This window comes from Sus scrofa, chromosome 10, assembly GCF_054392235.1.
Source record: "Sus scrofa isolate SSC_HxYL_T2T_F1_AM1 chromosome 10, Sscrofa_HxYL_maternal_Yorkshire_Landrace_v2.0, whole genome shotgun sequence".
Classification (NCBI taxonomy): domain Eukaryota; kingdom Metazoa; phylum Chordata; class Mammalia; order Artiodactyla; family Suidae; genus Sus; species Sus scrofa.
Genome location: NC_139392.1, coordinates 54,147,868 through 54,165,494, shown reverse-complemented (window position 1 = coordinate 54,165,494; position 17,627 = coordinate 54,147,868). Strand labels below are relative to the sequence as shown.

General features: G+C 47.4%; 1 protein-coding gene and 1 long non-coding RNA gene across 3 annotated transcripts in view; one reads left to right on the top strand and one right to left on the bottom strand.

Moving 5' to 3' along the window:
- Nucleotides 1–12,704, bottom strand: part of FBP1 (fructose-bisphosphatase 1) — a 33,692-nt gene extending 20,988 nt beyond the window's left edge. The window contains exon 1 of one of the 2 annotated variants that reach the window (XR_014817167.1): nucleotides 12,403–12,704. Coding sequence is in view for 1 of the 2 variants with exons in the window: in NM_213979.1 (NP_999144.1) it covers nucleotides 12,403–12,572 (170 nt within the window). In the remaining variant the exon portion in view is untranslated. 2 annotated transcript variants of the gene reach the window in all.
- Nucleotides 12,705–12,911: 207 nt separating this feature from the next.
- LOC146399431 (uncharacterized) overlaps nucleotides 12,912–17,627 on the top strand; it is a 39,872-nt gene continuing 35,156 nt past the window's right edge. The window contains exon 1 of the long non-coding RNA XR_014817700.1: nucleotides 12,912–13,857. This is a non-coding gene — a long non-coding RNA (uncharacterized LOC146399431). The remainder of the gene's footprint in view (nucleotides 13,858–17,627) is intronic.

Here is a 17,627-nt window from a genome sequence, read left to right as displayed (position 1 = left end):
GGAGCCTAATGCGAATTCTCTTGCCTATTCACTAAAGGCAGTGCTCATTAGGGATCTGGGAAGGGGAGGGGCTCCCAAGATCTCCCCTGGCTTCGAACCCCATCACGCCAGCATGGTTCTTCCACCTTTCCTTCCATGAGGATGCAGACAGCGCATTGCATCCCAGCTTCCAGCACATAGAAGGCTCGCAAGCAATGCTTGCTGAATGGCATCCCCTGAAGACAACAGAAACCCAAGCCTGAAGGAATGAGTATAGGAATGATCAGTATCAAGGTCGGGCCACGATTTGGCAAGTGGAGGAAGCCACTGGCACAGTCCCCGGGGTGGGGACAGTTCCGGGGAGGCCTGGGCAGATGGGGCAGGTGGGAAAGGCCCTACTTTATACACTTTGTTTCACGTGCCACCTGCTCAGGGATCTCTCCCAGCGAGGGATGAGCAGATAAGCCTTAGTCCCTCTGACTTAAAAGCTTCCTAGAGGCCTGTGTGAGTGTTTGTTTATTTCACATCTGCGACCTACACCACAGCTCACTGCAATGCCGGATCCTTAACCCACTGAGCAAGGCCAGAGATCAAACCCGCAACCTCATGGTTCCTAGTCGGATTCGTTAACCACTGAGCCACGACAGAAACTCCTATAAGTAATTTTTTAAATTTCAAAGTCTTTTCCACCTGGCACCTGAATCCAGGGAGCTCTGAAATGCAGGAAGAGGAGACCCAGAAGAGAGGAGATCCTGCAAGGCCAGCTCTGATTTGTGGTCCTGCTAGGCCAGCCCCACAGGCCAAGGACAGACCAAACTCCCCATCACAGAGTCCTCCCACGTGTTTCATGGAATTGAATGGAAGCCGTCCTGATGCACTGGACTGCGTTTTCTGAGCTTGCAGAATGAGCAGCTAGTCGAATGAGAAGCAACTCCTGTTGGCCCAGATCGTGCCGTGGGCTATAAGAGGTTACAGTCAGTGTCAGGGCAGCTGGCTTGTCCACCCAAGGCCACCAGCCAGGTTCCTACGTGCTGCGCCAGGGTTCTAAGGTGGCTCCTGAACTTGGGTCAAAGAATGTCACCATCGGAGTTCCCATCGTGGCACAGTGGTTAACGAATCCGACTAGGAACCATGAGGTTTCAGGTTCGATCCCTGGCCTTGCTCAGTGGGTTAAGGATCCGGCGTTGCCATGAGCTGTGGTGTAGGTTGCAGACGCAGCTTGGATCCTGTGTCGCTGTGGCATAGGCCGGTGGCTACAGCTCCAATTAGACCCCTAGCCTGGGAACCTCCATATGCCGTGGGAGTGGCCCTAGAAAAGACAAAAAAAAAATGTCACCATCCATCCATGGAGAGACTCAGGTAGGGCCATAGAACAACTGCAGGATGAACCCTGCAGGGGACACGCCCCACACCAGGACCCAAATGGCCATCCTTAGGGACAAAGCATTGCAGACTACTGGCTTCTATGTCTCCGCCTCCACACAGGATTGAGTGGTCACCCCCTCATCCTCATCTGTACCCATCGAGGGTCCCTCCCCTATTCTAACCAGAGGGAGCCTTCCCCAGCTATCCTCCAGTTGCTTGTGAAACATAGCAAACCATACAGAGATAGACTATTCTGGGCCCCTCTAACTCAAATTCAGGCATTTTATAACTTTCCTAGGACATCTTGTGGGTTTCCCTTGTGACACCTGGTGTTAGGAAAGTCTTCAGAGAAAGCCCTGGACAGTGACTCCGAGGTGGAAACTGGATCCAGGAGGAAGAATTCCCAGCCTGCAAGGTCTGTAGTGACAATATCTGAATTTATACCCCGTCAACGCGGATTCTGTATGTTGCATCTTAGCTCAGAAAATTAGCTGTGACTCAAGGAATTTCTCCTGCATTATCCTGTTATCCTGCCCGGGGATAAAGTCAGGACTAGGCAAAAATGCTCAGTCAGTCTTCTCCCAAGATGCTGCAAGAGGAGCCCTCAGAAGGGCGGTGAGACCCCCCCAGAGAACACATTCCACCATCAATGAAAAGCCAGAAGCAGGCAAAGCTTCTGCAGCTTCGGCAAAAGAAAAAAGCCCAAAGAAATATCCTCAAGACACTCGTTAGCTGAAGAGCACAAAGTGTTCATTTTCTTGGGACATTTTCAGAAATCCCCTTAGAAAAAATACTCTTCTGGACTTCCCATTGTGGCCCAGTGGGTCAGGAACCCAACCAGTATCCATGAAGATGAAGGTTCGATCCCTGGCCTGGCTCAGTGGGTTAAGGATCCAGTGTTGTTGTGGCTGTGGCCCGGCAGCTGCAGCTCCGATTCGACCCCTAGCCTGGGACCTTCCATATGTCCCAGGTGTAGCCCGAAAAAGAAAAAGAAGGAAAGAAAGAGGAAAAAGAAACCATTCTCTTCCACATTTGAACAAGCCATTGCTCCTCAAAGTCCCCAAAGGCTAGAATAACAAGAGCCTCCACCATGTAAATAATCCAAGGAGCAGGGTAACCCACCTACAGAATCACTAGGAAAGGGGGCCGGGCTCCCAGCCAGTCACTTACGCCTTTGCTGGGCCAGTTAACTAGGGCTTGAAAAATGAATCAACAGTGCTCCCCCCACCAGTTCTAGGCAGACTGCAGGAGGGCTCAGCTTGGTTTGCAAGGAGCTTCCGTGTCAGCCGTTGTGAACAGGAGGTGATGGCACCAAGTGCCCTCTTGGGGACTTGAGCAACGCTTATCATCTACCCTCTGGTTCCTTCTCAGACCCGTTTCCAATTTGCTGCTCCCTGGGGTCAGAATCAGGCAGCCAATCAAGCTGCAGGGATGTGGGGAAACCAAAGGCCTTGCAGGTGCCAACTGTGCCTGACAATCAATTGAGAAAGACAAACAAGCTGAAAGGGGTGAAGAAATGAGTTGACCCGAGCAAGTTGTAAACATCTAGGCTTAACCCCCACCCAGAAAAGGAGTCCGTAGGATTTGGGCACTGATTCTGCAGGGACAGGGGTCTTAGCTTTTGGGGGATTTTTTTTTTTTATTATTTGAGCCAGAGTGTGCAGCAGCTTGATGTGGGATCTCAGTTCTCAGACCAGGGACTGAACCCCGGGCCACAGCAATGAAAACACTAAATCCTAACCACTAAACCATCAGGGATCTCCCAAGGATGTTTAGTTTAGTTTAGTTTAGTTTTTTGGCTGCACCTGCAGCCTGTGGATATTTTTGGACCAGGGAATAAACTCCACCCAAGCCACAGCAGTGACAATCATGGATCCTTAGCCCACTGAGCTGCTAGGGAACTCTCCAGGAATGTTAGTTTTGACTGAGCCCGAGACTTGAAGTGATGAGGAAGCTTTTCCTAAATGGAAGTTATGACAGAGGGGAAAGGCAACATCATGGGACTCTGGACCTTGGGAGTTCAAATTCCAGCTCTGTCACATGCTAAGCAACCCTGCACACAAGTCTCTTAGCATCTCTGATCTTCAGTAAAATGGGAATTCACTGTATCTAAGTCAGAGTATCTAGAGAGGGGGAGAGAATGAGTTGACATAAGTAAAGGGTTGAGAACAGACACTGAAACTAAGGAAGTGAGCAAGAAATGGTGCCAGGAGTGCCCGTTGTGGTGCAATGGAAACAAATCCAACTAGTATCCATGAGGATGTGGGTTCGATCCCTGGCCTCACTCAGTGGGTCAGGGATCCAGCGTTGCCGTGAGCTATGTTGCAGGTTGCAGATGCGGCTCAGATCTTGTGTTGCTACAGCTGTGACAAAGGCCAGCAGCTGCAGCTCTGATTTGACCCCTAGCCTGGGAACTTCCATATGCAGTGGGTGCAGCCCTAAAAAGCACACACACACACACACACACACACAAAGAAATGGTACCATTCCCTTTCCATCCCTAACTCCCCTCAGCAGTAACACAGCCTTGCTAAGAAGCAAGGTGGGTGACAACAAGAACATGACACCAGAGAGACCTGGGTTCAAATTCTGCCTTTCCCTCTTACTGACTATAGGACTTGCATCAAGTTGTCTCAGCTCCTTGATTTTTTTCTTTCCAAGCTTTGTAAAGATGAAGGCCAACCCATCTGATGCACCTAGTTCATAGCAGCCATCTTTTCTTTTCTTTTTTTTTTTTTAGGTCTAAATAGCATTCCTGGGCTATTCTTAATACAGAATGAATGGTGTGTCTGTCCGAGGACAAGGGGATTATCAGGGAAACAGACTGATCTAAGGTGTTACATCTGTTCACCATGGCTACGACTTGGCACATGTACTGGGTATATTACAATGGGACAAAGTTCAAGTAACCCCTTAAATGTGCATTTTACTAACATGAATCCACTGTAAATGCAAGATTGATAAGGCAGGTCAGGAGACCCCATTTTCCCAAGAGGATAGGGGCCTAATTAATTCAAAATTATACTTACAATATTTTAGGTATATAGGTACCATTTTCTAGCTTCACTGAAGTATAACTGATGATTTAAAATAGCGTATATTTAAGGGGCTCAACTAGGGAACTATTTCCAATCTCTTGAAGATAACATGAGAAAAAGAATGTGTATATATATATATATGTGTGCATATTATATATATATATATATATATATATATATATATATATATATGATTGGGTCAATTTACTATACAACACAAATTGGCACAACACGGTAAATCAACTATAATAAAAAAAGAAAGAAAAAGAAGATTGTAACTGTTCAGGATGGATATGCTAATTAGCTGGATCATCGTGGACATCGTTATTTTTTCCTTTTTTTTTTAGGGCCACACTAGAGACGTATGGAGGTTCCCAGGTTAGGGGTCAAATCAGAGCTACAGTTGCTGGCCCACCCCACAGCCACAGCAACGCCAGATCCGAGCCATGTCTGCACCCTACATACACCACAGCTCATGGCAATGCCAGAGCCTTAACCCACTGAGCTTGCCCAGGGATCGAACCCACAACCTCATGGTTACTGGTCGGATCCACAACGGGAACTCCCGTCACTGTTCTTCATGGAGCCCACAGGCATCTACTAAGTACAGGTTGGTTGATGAGGGGGAGGGGAAACAACTTTGAAACCAGTTTTGCAGGCAGCTTCTGGGAAGACAGCCAGCGCAGAACGGTGTCACAGGTAACTGACAAAGTACTCAAAGTTTACACTGGAGTAAAGTCTCACTGAGACTATTATTTCATTTGAGATGCTTATGACAGGTCACTTCAATTTTATTCAAATTAGTCAGTCCTGCAGCCCAAGTAGATCTAGGAGGGACAGCAGAGTTGAAGCCCCTGTGACTCTTCTTTTTTAAATCCCTAGAGACACAGAAGTTCTCTTTCTGAAGTTTGGGGAGGAAAAAAACAATCATTTTGAGAAGCAGCTCTCTGTCATAGCTCTTCTTTTCTGTTTAATGTAAACCTCGATGAAAATGTGAAAAGCTATACGTCATTTTAATTCATGTGACAGGAAACTCCTTAGAAGGATAAGTTCACTTGCCAGTATTTTAAAATCCTTAGAAATGTGGACTAAATGTTAGCATGGTTTTTCAGATTTGCCTGTGGCTTCTAGAGCTATCTCACAGCCATAAGTCTATGATTAATGATGGTCAGGGGAAAGCCTCTTTTAAATTTTTTTTTTTTTTTTTTTTTGGTCTTTTTAGGGCCACACCCACAGCATATGGAGGTTCCCAGGCTAGGAGTTGAATCGGAGTTGCAGCTGCCAGCCTAGCCACAGGCACAACAACGCCAGATCCAAGCCGCATCTGCCACCTACACCACAGCTCGCGGCAATGCCAGATCCTTAACCCACCCTATGACCTCGTGGTTCCTAAGTCAGATTTGTTTCCACTGAGCCACGATGGGAACTCCTCTTTTAACATTTTTGAAGCACAGCCCTAAATACAAAGGCAGGAGCCCTGACTACCCTTAGGGATGAACTTTCCTGACTTCCTTGATTTGCTAACTAACTTCAGACTTTTTCCTTCTGAAGTCAGCACGACAGCGTGAAGCAGGGAGCCCTTTAACCGGCACCCACAGAGTCAAAGGGGAGAGAGTGTTGCCAGAAAAACAGGGGGAGGCAGATTATTATTTAATCCTTATCACAAAAGTCAAAGGTAACATGACTTGTTACTGATTGATGCTGAAGTAAATGACCAACGATTCACCCAGGCAGGATCGTCCAAGGGTCAGATCAGGAATACAGTTACACCCTCGGTACCCTCCGGTTCTGCATGGGCCAGTTTGGGCCCATAGTTAGTTGAATGTGCAATTACGGAGAGCAGACTGTTCTCAGCCATTTTATGTAAAAGACATATCTGCAGAATTTGGTATCTCCGGGGGTAGGGTTGGGGGAGGGGGAAGGGCCCTGGAACCAAGAATGTTGAAGAAGAGGCCCCAACTAAAGCAGCTTCAAAAGCCACACACCTCAACCTTGGCCTGAGTTCATGCTGACCCCAAATATGCAAATCAGATGGTATGCAGCTGGTGGTGCTTCTGGTGTGGAAAGAAGTTGCAATTCCTTCTTGGTAATATAGAGATGATAAAATAAATATAAGATACATATGATAAAGTTTCCAGGAGTTCCCATCGTGGTTCAGTGGTTAACGAATCCCACTAGGAACCATGAGGTTGCAGGTTCGATCCCTAGCTTTGCTCAGTGGGTTAAGGATCCAGCATTGCCATGAGCTGTGGTGTAGGGTTCTGATCCCACTTTGCTGTGGCTCTAGCATAGGCCAGCGACTGAGGCTCCGACTGGACCCCTAGCCTGGGAACCTCCACACACAGTGAGAGCAGCCCTAGAAAAGGCAAAAAGACCAAAAAAAAAAAAAGTTTCCAAAAGTTGGAATTCTGCAAATTTGAAGATAAGCTTAAGCATGTATTAACGGAGCTGTCATTCTAAAATTAAAACTAGTTATCATTTTCTTCTATCAAACAATAGAGATGACTCCATATATAAAAGCAACTTTTCTGGACACCGAAAGGAGCAGGATGGGAGGAAGGCTCCTGTAACCAATCTAAGGGTGCAAAGTCCTCTTAATATACACTGTGGGTGTTCCTGTTGTGGCCCAGTGGGTTAAGAACCCTAAGAGTATCCATGAGGATGCAGGTTCAAATCTTGACCTTGTTCAGTGGGTTAAGGATCTGGCATTGCCATGAGATGCAGTGTAGGTTGCAGATGTGGCTCAGATCCAGTATTGCTGTGGCTGTGGTATAGGCCAGCAGCTACAGCTCCGATTTGACCCCTAGCCTGAGAACTTCTATATGCCACAGGTATGGCCATTTTAAAAAAAAAGCATTTATATATGCACACATACATACACATATATTTTTAATATATATACACATACATATATATATCTAAATACATGTATACACATACACTGTGCTAGTCTAGAATATATCCTTGTTTTTTTGGGGGGTTGGCTTTTTTTTTTTTTTTTTTTTTAGAGCAGCACCTACAGCATATGGAAGTTTCCCAGGCCAGGGGTCAAATCAGAGCTAAAATCATGACGGCACCAGTTAAATGAACTCAGTTCATCCTCGTACAACTTTTTGAGGTTTAAAAAACCAGTTGTCTTAATAATAAAAATACCAGTCCTAGATCTAAATATTTAAAAAATTCCAAACATAAAAAAAATTTTTTTTAAATAAAAAAAAACATTTGTCTCCATCTTACAAGTGGGGAAACGGAGGCTCAGAGATGTTACACCAACAGCCCAAATCCTCTCAGAAATTAAATGGCAGAGCCAGGAATTTGAGCCCAACTTCATCTTTCTCCAAAATGTGCTCTTAAAGCCTTGCGTGGTCCTGTTCTCCTAAATCCGATCCTGATTTTCTTCTCTTCAATCCCCTTTGCCTTGGGGTGAATGTGCCAAAATCCAGTAGCTGAATCTGTAGTCAGTGCTTCATGCCCAAATTCCAGACTATTAAGTCCAACTGCAGGCTGGACAGTTTCTCCAACTGGATGGCCCTCTAATTCAAGTTCAAAATTGTTGGAATCATCCTCCCACCCTTTCCTAGCCTCTAAAACCCAGCTCCTCCTTAGGAATTCTGCTTTGTTTTGGGTTTTGGTTTTTTGGGTTTTGGTGGGGTTTTTTGGCTACAGCTGCAGCATGCAGAAGTTTCTGGCCAGGGATGGAACCCAAGCTCCAGCAATGACAATTCTGAATCCTTAACCACTAGGCCACCAGGGAGCTCATGTTTTGTTTTACTTCTTATTTATATATTTACTTTTGTCTTTTTAGGGCTGCACCCGCTGCATATGAAGGTTCCCAGGCTAGGGGTCCAGTCAGAGCTGAGGCCACCAGCCTACGCCACAGCCACAGCAACTCGGGGTCTGAGCCGTGTCTTCAACCTACACTACAGCTCATGGCAATGCCAGATCCTTAACCCACTGAGCGAGGCCAGGGATCGAACCTGGGTACTCATGGATGTTAGTTAGGTTTGTTAACCACTGAGCCATGACAGAACTCCTTGTTTTACATTTTAACAGCAGGACCTGTTCTTTGAAAACTTCCTTAGCTGTTCTTCTCCCCTAACCTCCAGCTAGACTTGCCCAGGTCCTCCCTACCTCCCCTTAAATCCTTGAGCTCTAGATGATGCTTTTCTCACCTCTCCCCTCTTCACCTGGCTTTCCACATGTCTTTTTCTTTCTCCTTAATAGGGCCGCAGGTGCAATATATGAAGGCTCCCAGACTAGGGGTCAAATCGGAGCTGCAGCTGCCAGCCTACACCTCAGCCATAGCAATGCCAGATCCGAGCCGCATCTGCAAACTTCCCCATAGCTCACAGCAACGCCAGATCCTTAACCCACTGAGCAAGGCCAGGGATCGAACCCACAACCTCATGGGTACTAGTCAGGTCCGTTACCACTAAGCCACAGTGGGAACTCCCTTAGCTTCCCCTCTTTTAACTGTACTTCCAGCCATACCTGCCCCAGATTAATCTCCAGTAATAACACTGCCTTACTCAAAACCCTGCACCACTCCCCTTTGTTAACCCCACCCCCGAAATAAAGCACTCACTCTTTTGCCATTTGATGTTCCCTCAAAGCACTCACAATGTAACATCCACAAATGCCCCACTGCTATGAGACATGAAGTACTCCAGGCTTCGAACTGAATGAGCAACTCTTCCTTTCCTTTCATGACAGCCCAGCCTAAAATGCTCTCCAACCACCAGGCCTTATGACCATCTTTTCCTTCCCATTGCAAATGCCCATCTTTTTTACAAAAATTTTTAGGCGTTCCCTTTGTGGCACAGTGGTTAACAAATCTGACTAGGAACCATGAGGTTGCGGGTTCAATCCCTGGCCTTGCTCAATGGGTTAAGGATCCAGCGTTGCCCTGAGCTGTGGTGTAGGTGGCAGACATGGCTCGGATCCCGACTTGCTGTGGCTGTGGTGTAGGCCGGTGGCTACAGCTCTGATTCGACCTCTAGCCTGGGAACCTCCATGTGCCAAGGAAGAGGCCCTAGAAAAGACAAAAAAAATAAAATAATAAAAAATAAACTTAAAGAAAATGTCATTTATTTATTTTTTCATGGCTGCACCAGTAGCAAATGGAAGTTCCCAGACCCAGGACTGAATCCCAGCTGCAGCTGCCACCTACCCCACAGCTGCAGCAACACCGGATCCTTTAACCCACTGTGCCAGGGCCAGGGATCAGACCTTCGCCTCAGCAGTGACCAAAGCCACTGCAGTAGGATTCTTAACCCACTGGGCCACAGTGGGAGCTCCACAAGTGCCCATCCTGATGCTCCACAATCCTTTGCACCCACATCGTACTTTTGGCACCTCTTGGAAACTATCTTTCAGAATCTCTATGGTTTTATAATCTATTCTCATAATATTTTTTCCTACAGCACAGCTCTGTGTCATTCTCAACTCTCAGGCCCTTCCAGAAATATAGAGAGAGGAAGAGAGGGAAAGAGAGAGAGAGAGCTTGAAAGGGGCGAAGAGGAGAAAGCAGGGGTGGGAGAGGAGGGGGGAAGAGAGTACCAGCTCTCCAGTCTCTCTGTTTATACCCCTGATGTGTGCCTGATGGGGCGTCCTGGCTGAGATCCACGAACTGGTCCTGTGAGGTTCCTGCAAACCTGCAATCATCTTATCCCTCTGGCTAGATGTCCTTCTAGGGCAAGTCATCAGCAGTGACAAGTTCTTTGCAGGCATGCTGGCCTTTTCATCCACAATATCAAAGCCAGGAATGAATATAATTTGAAGGCCTAAGTTGAGATCTTGTCTTTTGCCCCCTGCCTAACTACATCTGATGCGGAGATAGTCAGACTCTAATTTTCCCACAGGAGTATGTAAGTGTCCTGTCAGCCACCCACGTGACCACACATCAATACCCATTTCACAGGTACAAAGGTGTTGGAAATAGTCAAAGACCAGGGACATGTCCAAACATACAGGAAATACCAAACAGCTTGTGACGTGGCCATGCAGCGGAATACCACACAGCCTTTAAAAAGAAGGAGGTGGATTTCACGGCCTGATATTGGAGGCTGTTCCCTATATACTGTTGAATACTGACAGCAAACTGCAGAAGAATACGGTAAGTGTGAACCCATTTTGTTTGCTATTTACAAATAGTCACAGGAAAACAGGTATCCATGCACAAATTTATATGAGTATAAAAAAACATCCAGTAAAATAACCAGTAAATTATGAATAGTAAATATCCCAAAGAATGTATAGATGTGGGTTTCACTTTTCCCTTCATGCTCTTAAATTTTTGTTGAGTGCAACTTATTAAATAATTTATAATTATAGCAGCAACAATATTTTTAACCTGATATTTACAGGTACCGAATGTAAAAATAATAATTCCTCTAGCCAAAATTAACATCCTTTGTCTAGATCCTAATCCACAAATCCCGCTACCTAAATCCCATTATCAGGTTATTTAAAAGGTGGGAAAGCCTGCTGTGGCACGGTGGATTAAGAATCCGACTGCAGTGGCTTGAGTTGCTGTAGAGGTGTGGGATCGATCCCTGGCCGGGGAACTCCCATACGCCATGGGTGTGGCCGTTTAAAAAAAGAGGGAAAGATACACTTCAAAGCAGATCTTATGTTTCCAAGTCTCTTTAGGGTTGTGACAAGCACTCTTTCTAAAAAAGGCCCCTGCTCTTCAAAGGCATAGAAAGCTGTGAGGACACCTATACTTACTGTAACTAAATTTAAAGTAAGATTTTACTTGAGTGTTTCTTAGAGCAAAAGGTCCTCAGAAATGGCATTAGGAGGAGTTCTTGTTGTGACTCAGAGGTAACGAATCCGACTAGCATCCATGAGGATGAGGGTTCGATCCCTGGCCTCGTTCAATGGGTTAAGGTTCTGGTACTGCTGTGAGCTGAGGTGTAGGTCACAGATGTGTCTCAGATCCTGCGTGGCTGTGGCTGTAGCTAGGCTGGCAGCTGCAGCTCTGATTTGACCCCTAGCCTGGGAACTTCCATATGCTGCACGTGTGGCCCTAAAAAGCAAAACAACAACAATAACAACAAAAAAGAATAAAAAAGAAATGTTATTAAGAGAGGCCACAGGTGAAATAGCAATGGAATCACCACCTTCCTAACACACTGTCCAGACCCATCTCCCAGCAAAGCCCATCCCTGCTAGACATCTGAAAATAAATACAATGATGATACACCACTTCCTTAAAAGTTAGCTCTACCAAGCCACCCTGTAGGACCAACAGCTGACCAGGAAAGAGATCTTGGCTACAGGGGTTGTTCTTTTTCAGATCGGCTATGCATCGTGCACAATGTTTAAAGTGTCCCTAAGTGATGGAAAGGAAGGAGTGTGGGCAATCTGAAAACCCAGGTCCCCTTCAGCAAAATCGAGGACCAGTCTAAAAATAAAATACCCGTCATACATATCAGAATAAACGAAAGGGTAATTGCGTTACTTAGAAAAAAAAAAAAAAAAAAGCCTCACAAGAAGGAGCCCTTTGAATCCCCATGTCCTGTCCTTTTGCTACAACCCAATATGATCTGTGGACCAGCCTGGGCACCACCTACCACAGAAAAACTTCTTCCAAATGCAGACTCTCAAGGCCCACCCTAGCCCTACTGCAGCCCTGTGCACACCAGCCTTGCGGCCCCTGAAAGCTCTGAACTTGCGGAGGTCCTCCCAGCCTGCCTGGGTGTTCCCCTGCTCCTAACAGGACTTGTGTAGGGTCAAGGAGATGTTGAATGAGAAACCTGACTTGGGATCTCTATTCCAAAGGGAGTGAAGGAGGTCAAAGCACAGAAAGGCTTTGCGTGTGGCTGGGCAAGTTTTTGCAGAGTGGCTCCCAGAGAGAGAGAGAGGGATCTCTACTGTCAGACAGAGAGGCTGGGAGCAGCAGCATGAGCAGCAGCAGAGGACCAGACATTGGACTGCCCAGCGGTCCCTAACCGGAGAAAGAGGTCACGGTCATGGCCGAGGGGCGAGGAAGGGGGGTTGCGGAGACCTGACTCACAGGTGCGCGATGCCCGCCTTGCGGACTGCGGTGGAGATGGCTTTGACCGCGGTGCACAGCGAGTTGAGCAGCTGGGTCATCTCGCCGGTGCCGCGGGCCTTCCTGCCCTCCTCCATGACGAAGCGGGTTAGGGTGACGATATTGGTGTCGAAGGCCGCCTGGTCCGTCATGCTGAGGCCGGGCTGCTGCGCTCTGGGCTGCAAGGTGCAAGCGGCAGGTGCGGACGGCGGGACACCGCGGGATAAGGTTGGAGTGCGCCCTCAAGGCCGCCGGGTGTCAGCACAGCTCGGAGTGGCTGGATCCCAGCGGGTTGCCCCGGAGAGCCTATAAGCGCGGGTCACCGCCCTCCGCCCCCGGGAACACCTCCGCGCTCCGCCCCCGCCCGCCCCAACGTCCGGGATCCACGTCCAGTCTCGGTTCCTCCAACCACAGGGCGGTCCCCCAACCCCTGCAGCCGGCCGCCACCTCCGCTTCCTCCGCTGTCGTCGCGCCACGCCTCCCGCGGAGCCATTGCCAAGGGCGACTCTGGGCCACCTGCATGGTTTCCTTCAGTCCCCTCAACCCCTGGGCCACGGAGGTGCAGTCCTGATCCCACCCTCGCAATCCCCAATATAAAACGTAAGTTCAGAAGGTTAAGCCAGGTGCGCGGTGCAGCGCAGCTAGCGAGAGAAAAGCCTGAGCTGCAAGCTTCAGGCTCGAGGCTCTAACTGCTGTGGCACCATCGCCACCTGACATTTGCTGTCTGTTATCTGTCCACCCCTACTTGGCCTGCCACCTGGCTCTTCCGACAAGCTTCAGGAGACGTGATTTCCCCTGTTTCTCAATTGTCTGATGGCTCGTTTGGAGGGCCCTGCATTCAGACACCTTCTCAAGAATCCTATAATTTGAGCTTTATTGGGGACTTTTGTTTCTAATCCCTGCGTTTTGCAGAGAAAATAGTCACAGGCACAAAGAAGCGTCTTCTGGACCACACTGAGGCCAGAAGCTCGACAGGTGCTACCCATGACCGCCTCATAGGCACATCGCTACTGTCCTAAGGCAGCTCATACACTGATTCATGCAACGTTTATTGAGCACCTGCTGTTAACCAGATAATGCTTTGAAAGCTATCTCCCTGTCTCCTTACTTGTGACCAGTAATAAATGCTTCTGCTTTCATGGGATACACTTGGTGTGTTCATCGGCTGAGCACTCCAAAAGATGGATCCGTTGAATCCAGCAACAATTTCTGGTGACCCTGATGGGGCATGTGCCCTGAGGAGGGACAAAGTGAGCTGGCCACACTGGAGTGAAGTGGACTTGTCTTCTCATGTTGGTTGAGTTCTCTTGGTCAGACATGAATCTGCTGGGTGTCTACTGGTTCAGAGACTGCTCACCAGCTGGCTCTCTGTGGGCAAAGTGGCGACCTGAACGGATTTGTTCAGTACCCTCAGACTTCCGGGGTGTTGGGGGGCAGGTGAGTAGCATCCAGAACTGCTGCTATAATAAGTATGGATATCGCAGTAGTCTCCCGTTTGATTAAAGCAGAATTTAAGACGCACACAACTGGGGTTGGGATCCTCGTTTCACCCTGGGTTCGAGCCCAGGGGTTCTGAGTTCTACCACCGGGAGGTTGCATTCCTTCTGGTGGAAAACTAGCGACTTCTGGGTTTGGCAGCCACCTTTTCTGTGACTGGGGAAGGTTGAGTTCCTTTATAATAGAAAACGAGAGACTTCTGGGTGCAGGGAACACAGGTGTGGATAGGGTTTCCTGAAGTCACTCTTCCCAGTGGCAGAAACTGACTGCCAGGCTTGGGTTCGAGTCCTGGACCCTTGGTCTCTAGGCTGGTTTCACTCTGGGTCCTAGGGTTTATGTTTTGTCCTGTCCTCTATGTCTGATTGGCTTATCTGTTAAAAAAACTAGGTGAAACTGAGTTCCTCAGCAACTGTAGTCAAAACTAGTTTTAGGCTTAGGATGAGCAAACTTTGGAATCTTAAACTCACATTAGTCGGCTCCTGAGAATGGCATTGCTGTTCCTGACTGTGGTCTGTTGGGATGTATTTTAAATTGGAAATCTTTTGGGTATCAACCCATGACAAAAATAGATGATGTGGAGTTCCCGTTGTGGCGCAGTGGTTAACAAATCCTACAGGGAACCATGAGGTTGTGGGTTCAATCCCTGGCCTTGCTCAGTGGGTTAAGGATCCGGTGTTGCCGTGAGCTGTGGCGTAGGTTGCAGACACGGCTCGGATCCCACATTGCTGTGGCTCTGGTATAGACCGGTGGGGTCCAATACAGCTCTGATTGGACCCCTAAGCTGGAAACCTCCATATGCCGAGGGAAGCAGCCCTAGAAAAGGCAAAAAGATTTAAAAAAAAAAAAAAAAAGCAGATGATGTCTCTAGGTTCTGTTGCCTGGCCCTGATATTCGTTTAGAAGATCAAGAAAAGCGGCCAGAAAATGGCTCTCTAAATTATAACACCATCTTGCAATTGGATCTTTACTGTAAAAGATTTTTTAAAAATTGGGGCAAGATCCCACATGTACAGTGCCTTATGGCATTTTACCAAAATAAGGGACTGCACAAGCACCAGATATAGGGGCCAGGATCGGGAGCCATGTCTGCCACTGACTCTGCATGGGATCCCCATGAAAACGTGGATAGAGCCCAGCCTGAGCATTATCAAAGCCTCCTACTTAAGGGAATGAAAGCTGTTAGCTAGAAACCCCAAAACTGGGGGGAAAGTCAGAAACATTCAGCAGGAGTCAAATGAAAACCGATTTGTCCTCTTAGAAAGAATTAGACGATGTTGGGAGTTCCTGTCATGGCTCAGTGGTTAATGACTCCGACTAGGAACCATGAGGTTGTGGGTTCAATCCCTGGCCTTGCTCAGTGGGTTAAGGATCCGGCGTTGCAATGAGCTGTGGTGTAGGTCGTAGATGCGGCTCAGATCCCACGTTGCTGTGTCTCTGGCATAGGCTGGTGGCTACAGCTCCGACTAGACCCCTAGCCTGGGACCCTCCATATGCTGTGAGAGCGGCCCTAGAAAAGGCGAAAAGGCAAAAAAAAAGAAAAAGAAAAAAGGAAAAAGTATTAGACGATGTCTCTGACAGTACACAAGTTTGTTTGGTCTTTTTTTGGCTACACCCAACACTTGTTGGATGTTTCCAGGCTAGGGGTTGAATTGGAGCCACAGCTACCAGCCTACACCACAGCCACAGCAACGCCGGATCCTTAACCCACTGAGGGAAGCCAAGGATCGAACTGCAACCTCATGGTTCCTAGTCGGGTTCTCAACCTGCTGAGTCACAAGGGGAACTCTCGAGAAAGTAGAGTCTTTAATAGTTATTGGAGCCACTTGGCCTTGACCACTCTTAAAAGGAAGACTGCCTGTCGTGGTCTAGGCACGTGGGTCAGAAGAAGAATTTCTGGACTCCTATTGGGGTGAAAAGAAAGAAGAGTTTATGCTACTGGCATACCAGGATGACTTCCTGACAATCACGGAGAGCCAACAAGCAGCACGTGGTCATGTCTGTTTTTATAGCCCAGGGAGGAAGAGAAGTCTTGTGATACAACTGCTGACCTGCTGATTGGTTGTGGAAAGAGGGGTCTTAGGATACACTTGATGGTGGTTTGGGGGCATATAAGGCCCCTATAGGGGCAGGGTGAGGAGTGGGCCACATACCTTTCTTAGTAGGGGCAGGAAGGTGTGAGCCAGGATGCTCAAGGTGGGAGAGGGGGCATTACAAGGAGATTGATGGGGCGATGATAAGGGTCTGGTCATTCTCATCTTGGTCGGAGGCTTTGAGTTCTATTTCCCTTAAGGGGCCCTGAAGCCCAACGCTGCCCAAATAGGAGTGTACTGTTCAAGAGGCAGCAGGCTGATCTAATAGGAAGTTCTTTCTAGAACCAATGGCGTGTGGACTAGGACCCAGCACACTGCTGCCCTCCTTCCTGGATGTCCTGAAGCATCCCACCCCTCTGCTAGGATGGGACCTGCTCTCGAAGTAAAAGTCTCTGTAAGTGTTGACCTAATGCAGGGGCATATTTCTCAGGAGGGAGAAACACAGCTTTCACTAGCCCTGTGAGAGGATGTTGGAGAACCTGAAAACTTATCTGCCCACATCTTAGAGACAGTGAACACGACTCTATGTGCTCAGGAGCAGAGAAGACCCCGTCAGTCATATGTTTGCAAATATTTTCTCCCATCCTGTAGGTTGTCTTTTCATTTTGTTTATGGTCTTGGTTGCTGTGCAAAACTTTTATGTTGAATCAGGTCCCATTGGTTTATTTTTGTGTTTATTTTCATTGCTCTAGGAGGTGGAAGCTATTCTTTTTTACACATCTAGTCTTTACAAGACCAGATGTCCTCCAGAAGCAATGCAAAGCCCACCAATCCTTTTACCCACCCTCAAACCTCCCCCGTGTATCTTAAGATGCTTACACGTATTGAGAAAAAAAATTCTGGTTCTGAGATGACAAAAGTTTCTCCTAGGAGGAACTTGCATTTCAGGAAGGTAATTATTGTCTTTTATTTATTATTATTATTATTTTTTTTTTAGGGCCACATACATGGCATATGGAAGTTCCCATCCTAGGGGTCAAATCAAAGCTGCAACTGCCTTAACCCACTGAGCAAGGCCAGGGATCGAACCCACATCCTCATGAATGCTAGTCATGCTTGCATCCACTGAGCCACAAGGGGAACTCCCAGGAAGGTAATTCTTATCAAAAGAAAAAAAAAATGAAGGGGGTAGGTAATTCAGAACTTGACTTGTCAAGGACAAATACACACCTTAAGTGTCTTCTTCATAAATGTTAGAAAGATGGATTAAACCATCTAAAGAGGTGATTTGCACTTGCAATGGAGCATGATGGAGGATAATGTGAGAAAATAATGTATATAGAGGTGTGACTGGGTCACTTGGCTGTATAGCAGAAAACTGACTGAACGCTCTCAACCAGCTATAATGGAAAAACTAAAAATCCTTTTTAAAAATAAATAAAAAGGTGACTTTGGTTTGTTTCATCTGCCAGAAACCCAGTTTGAATCCAACCTCTTTGGATAAGTTTTCTACTATTTTACCTGATTCAGGGCTGGACCACGTGCCAATGCTGCTGATGAGTCTAGCAAGATGAGAGCTGAAAAGGGACTGCTGGGTTCAACAGTGGGGACCTGGGTGCTGATGCTTGGGCCCAGGGGTGTCAGATGAGGGAGCACTGGGGGAGGCAAGGTGGTGGTACGA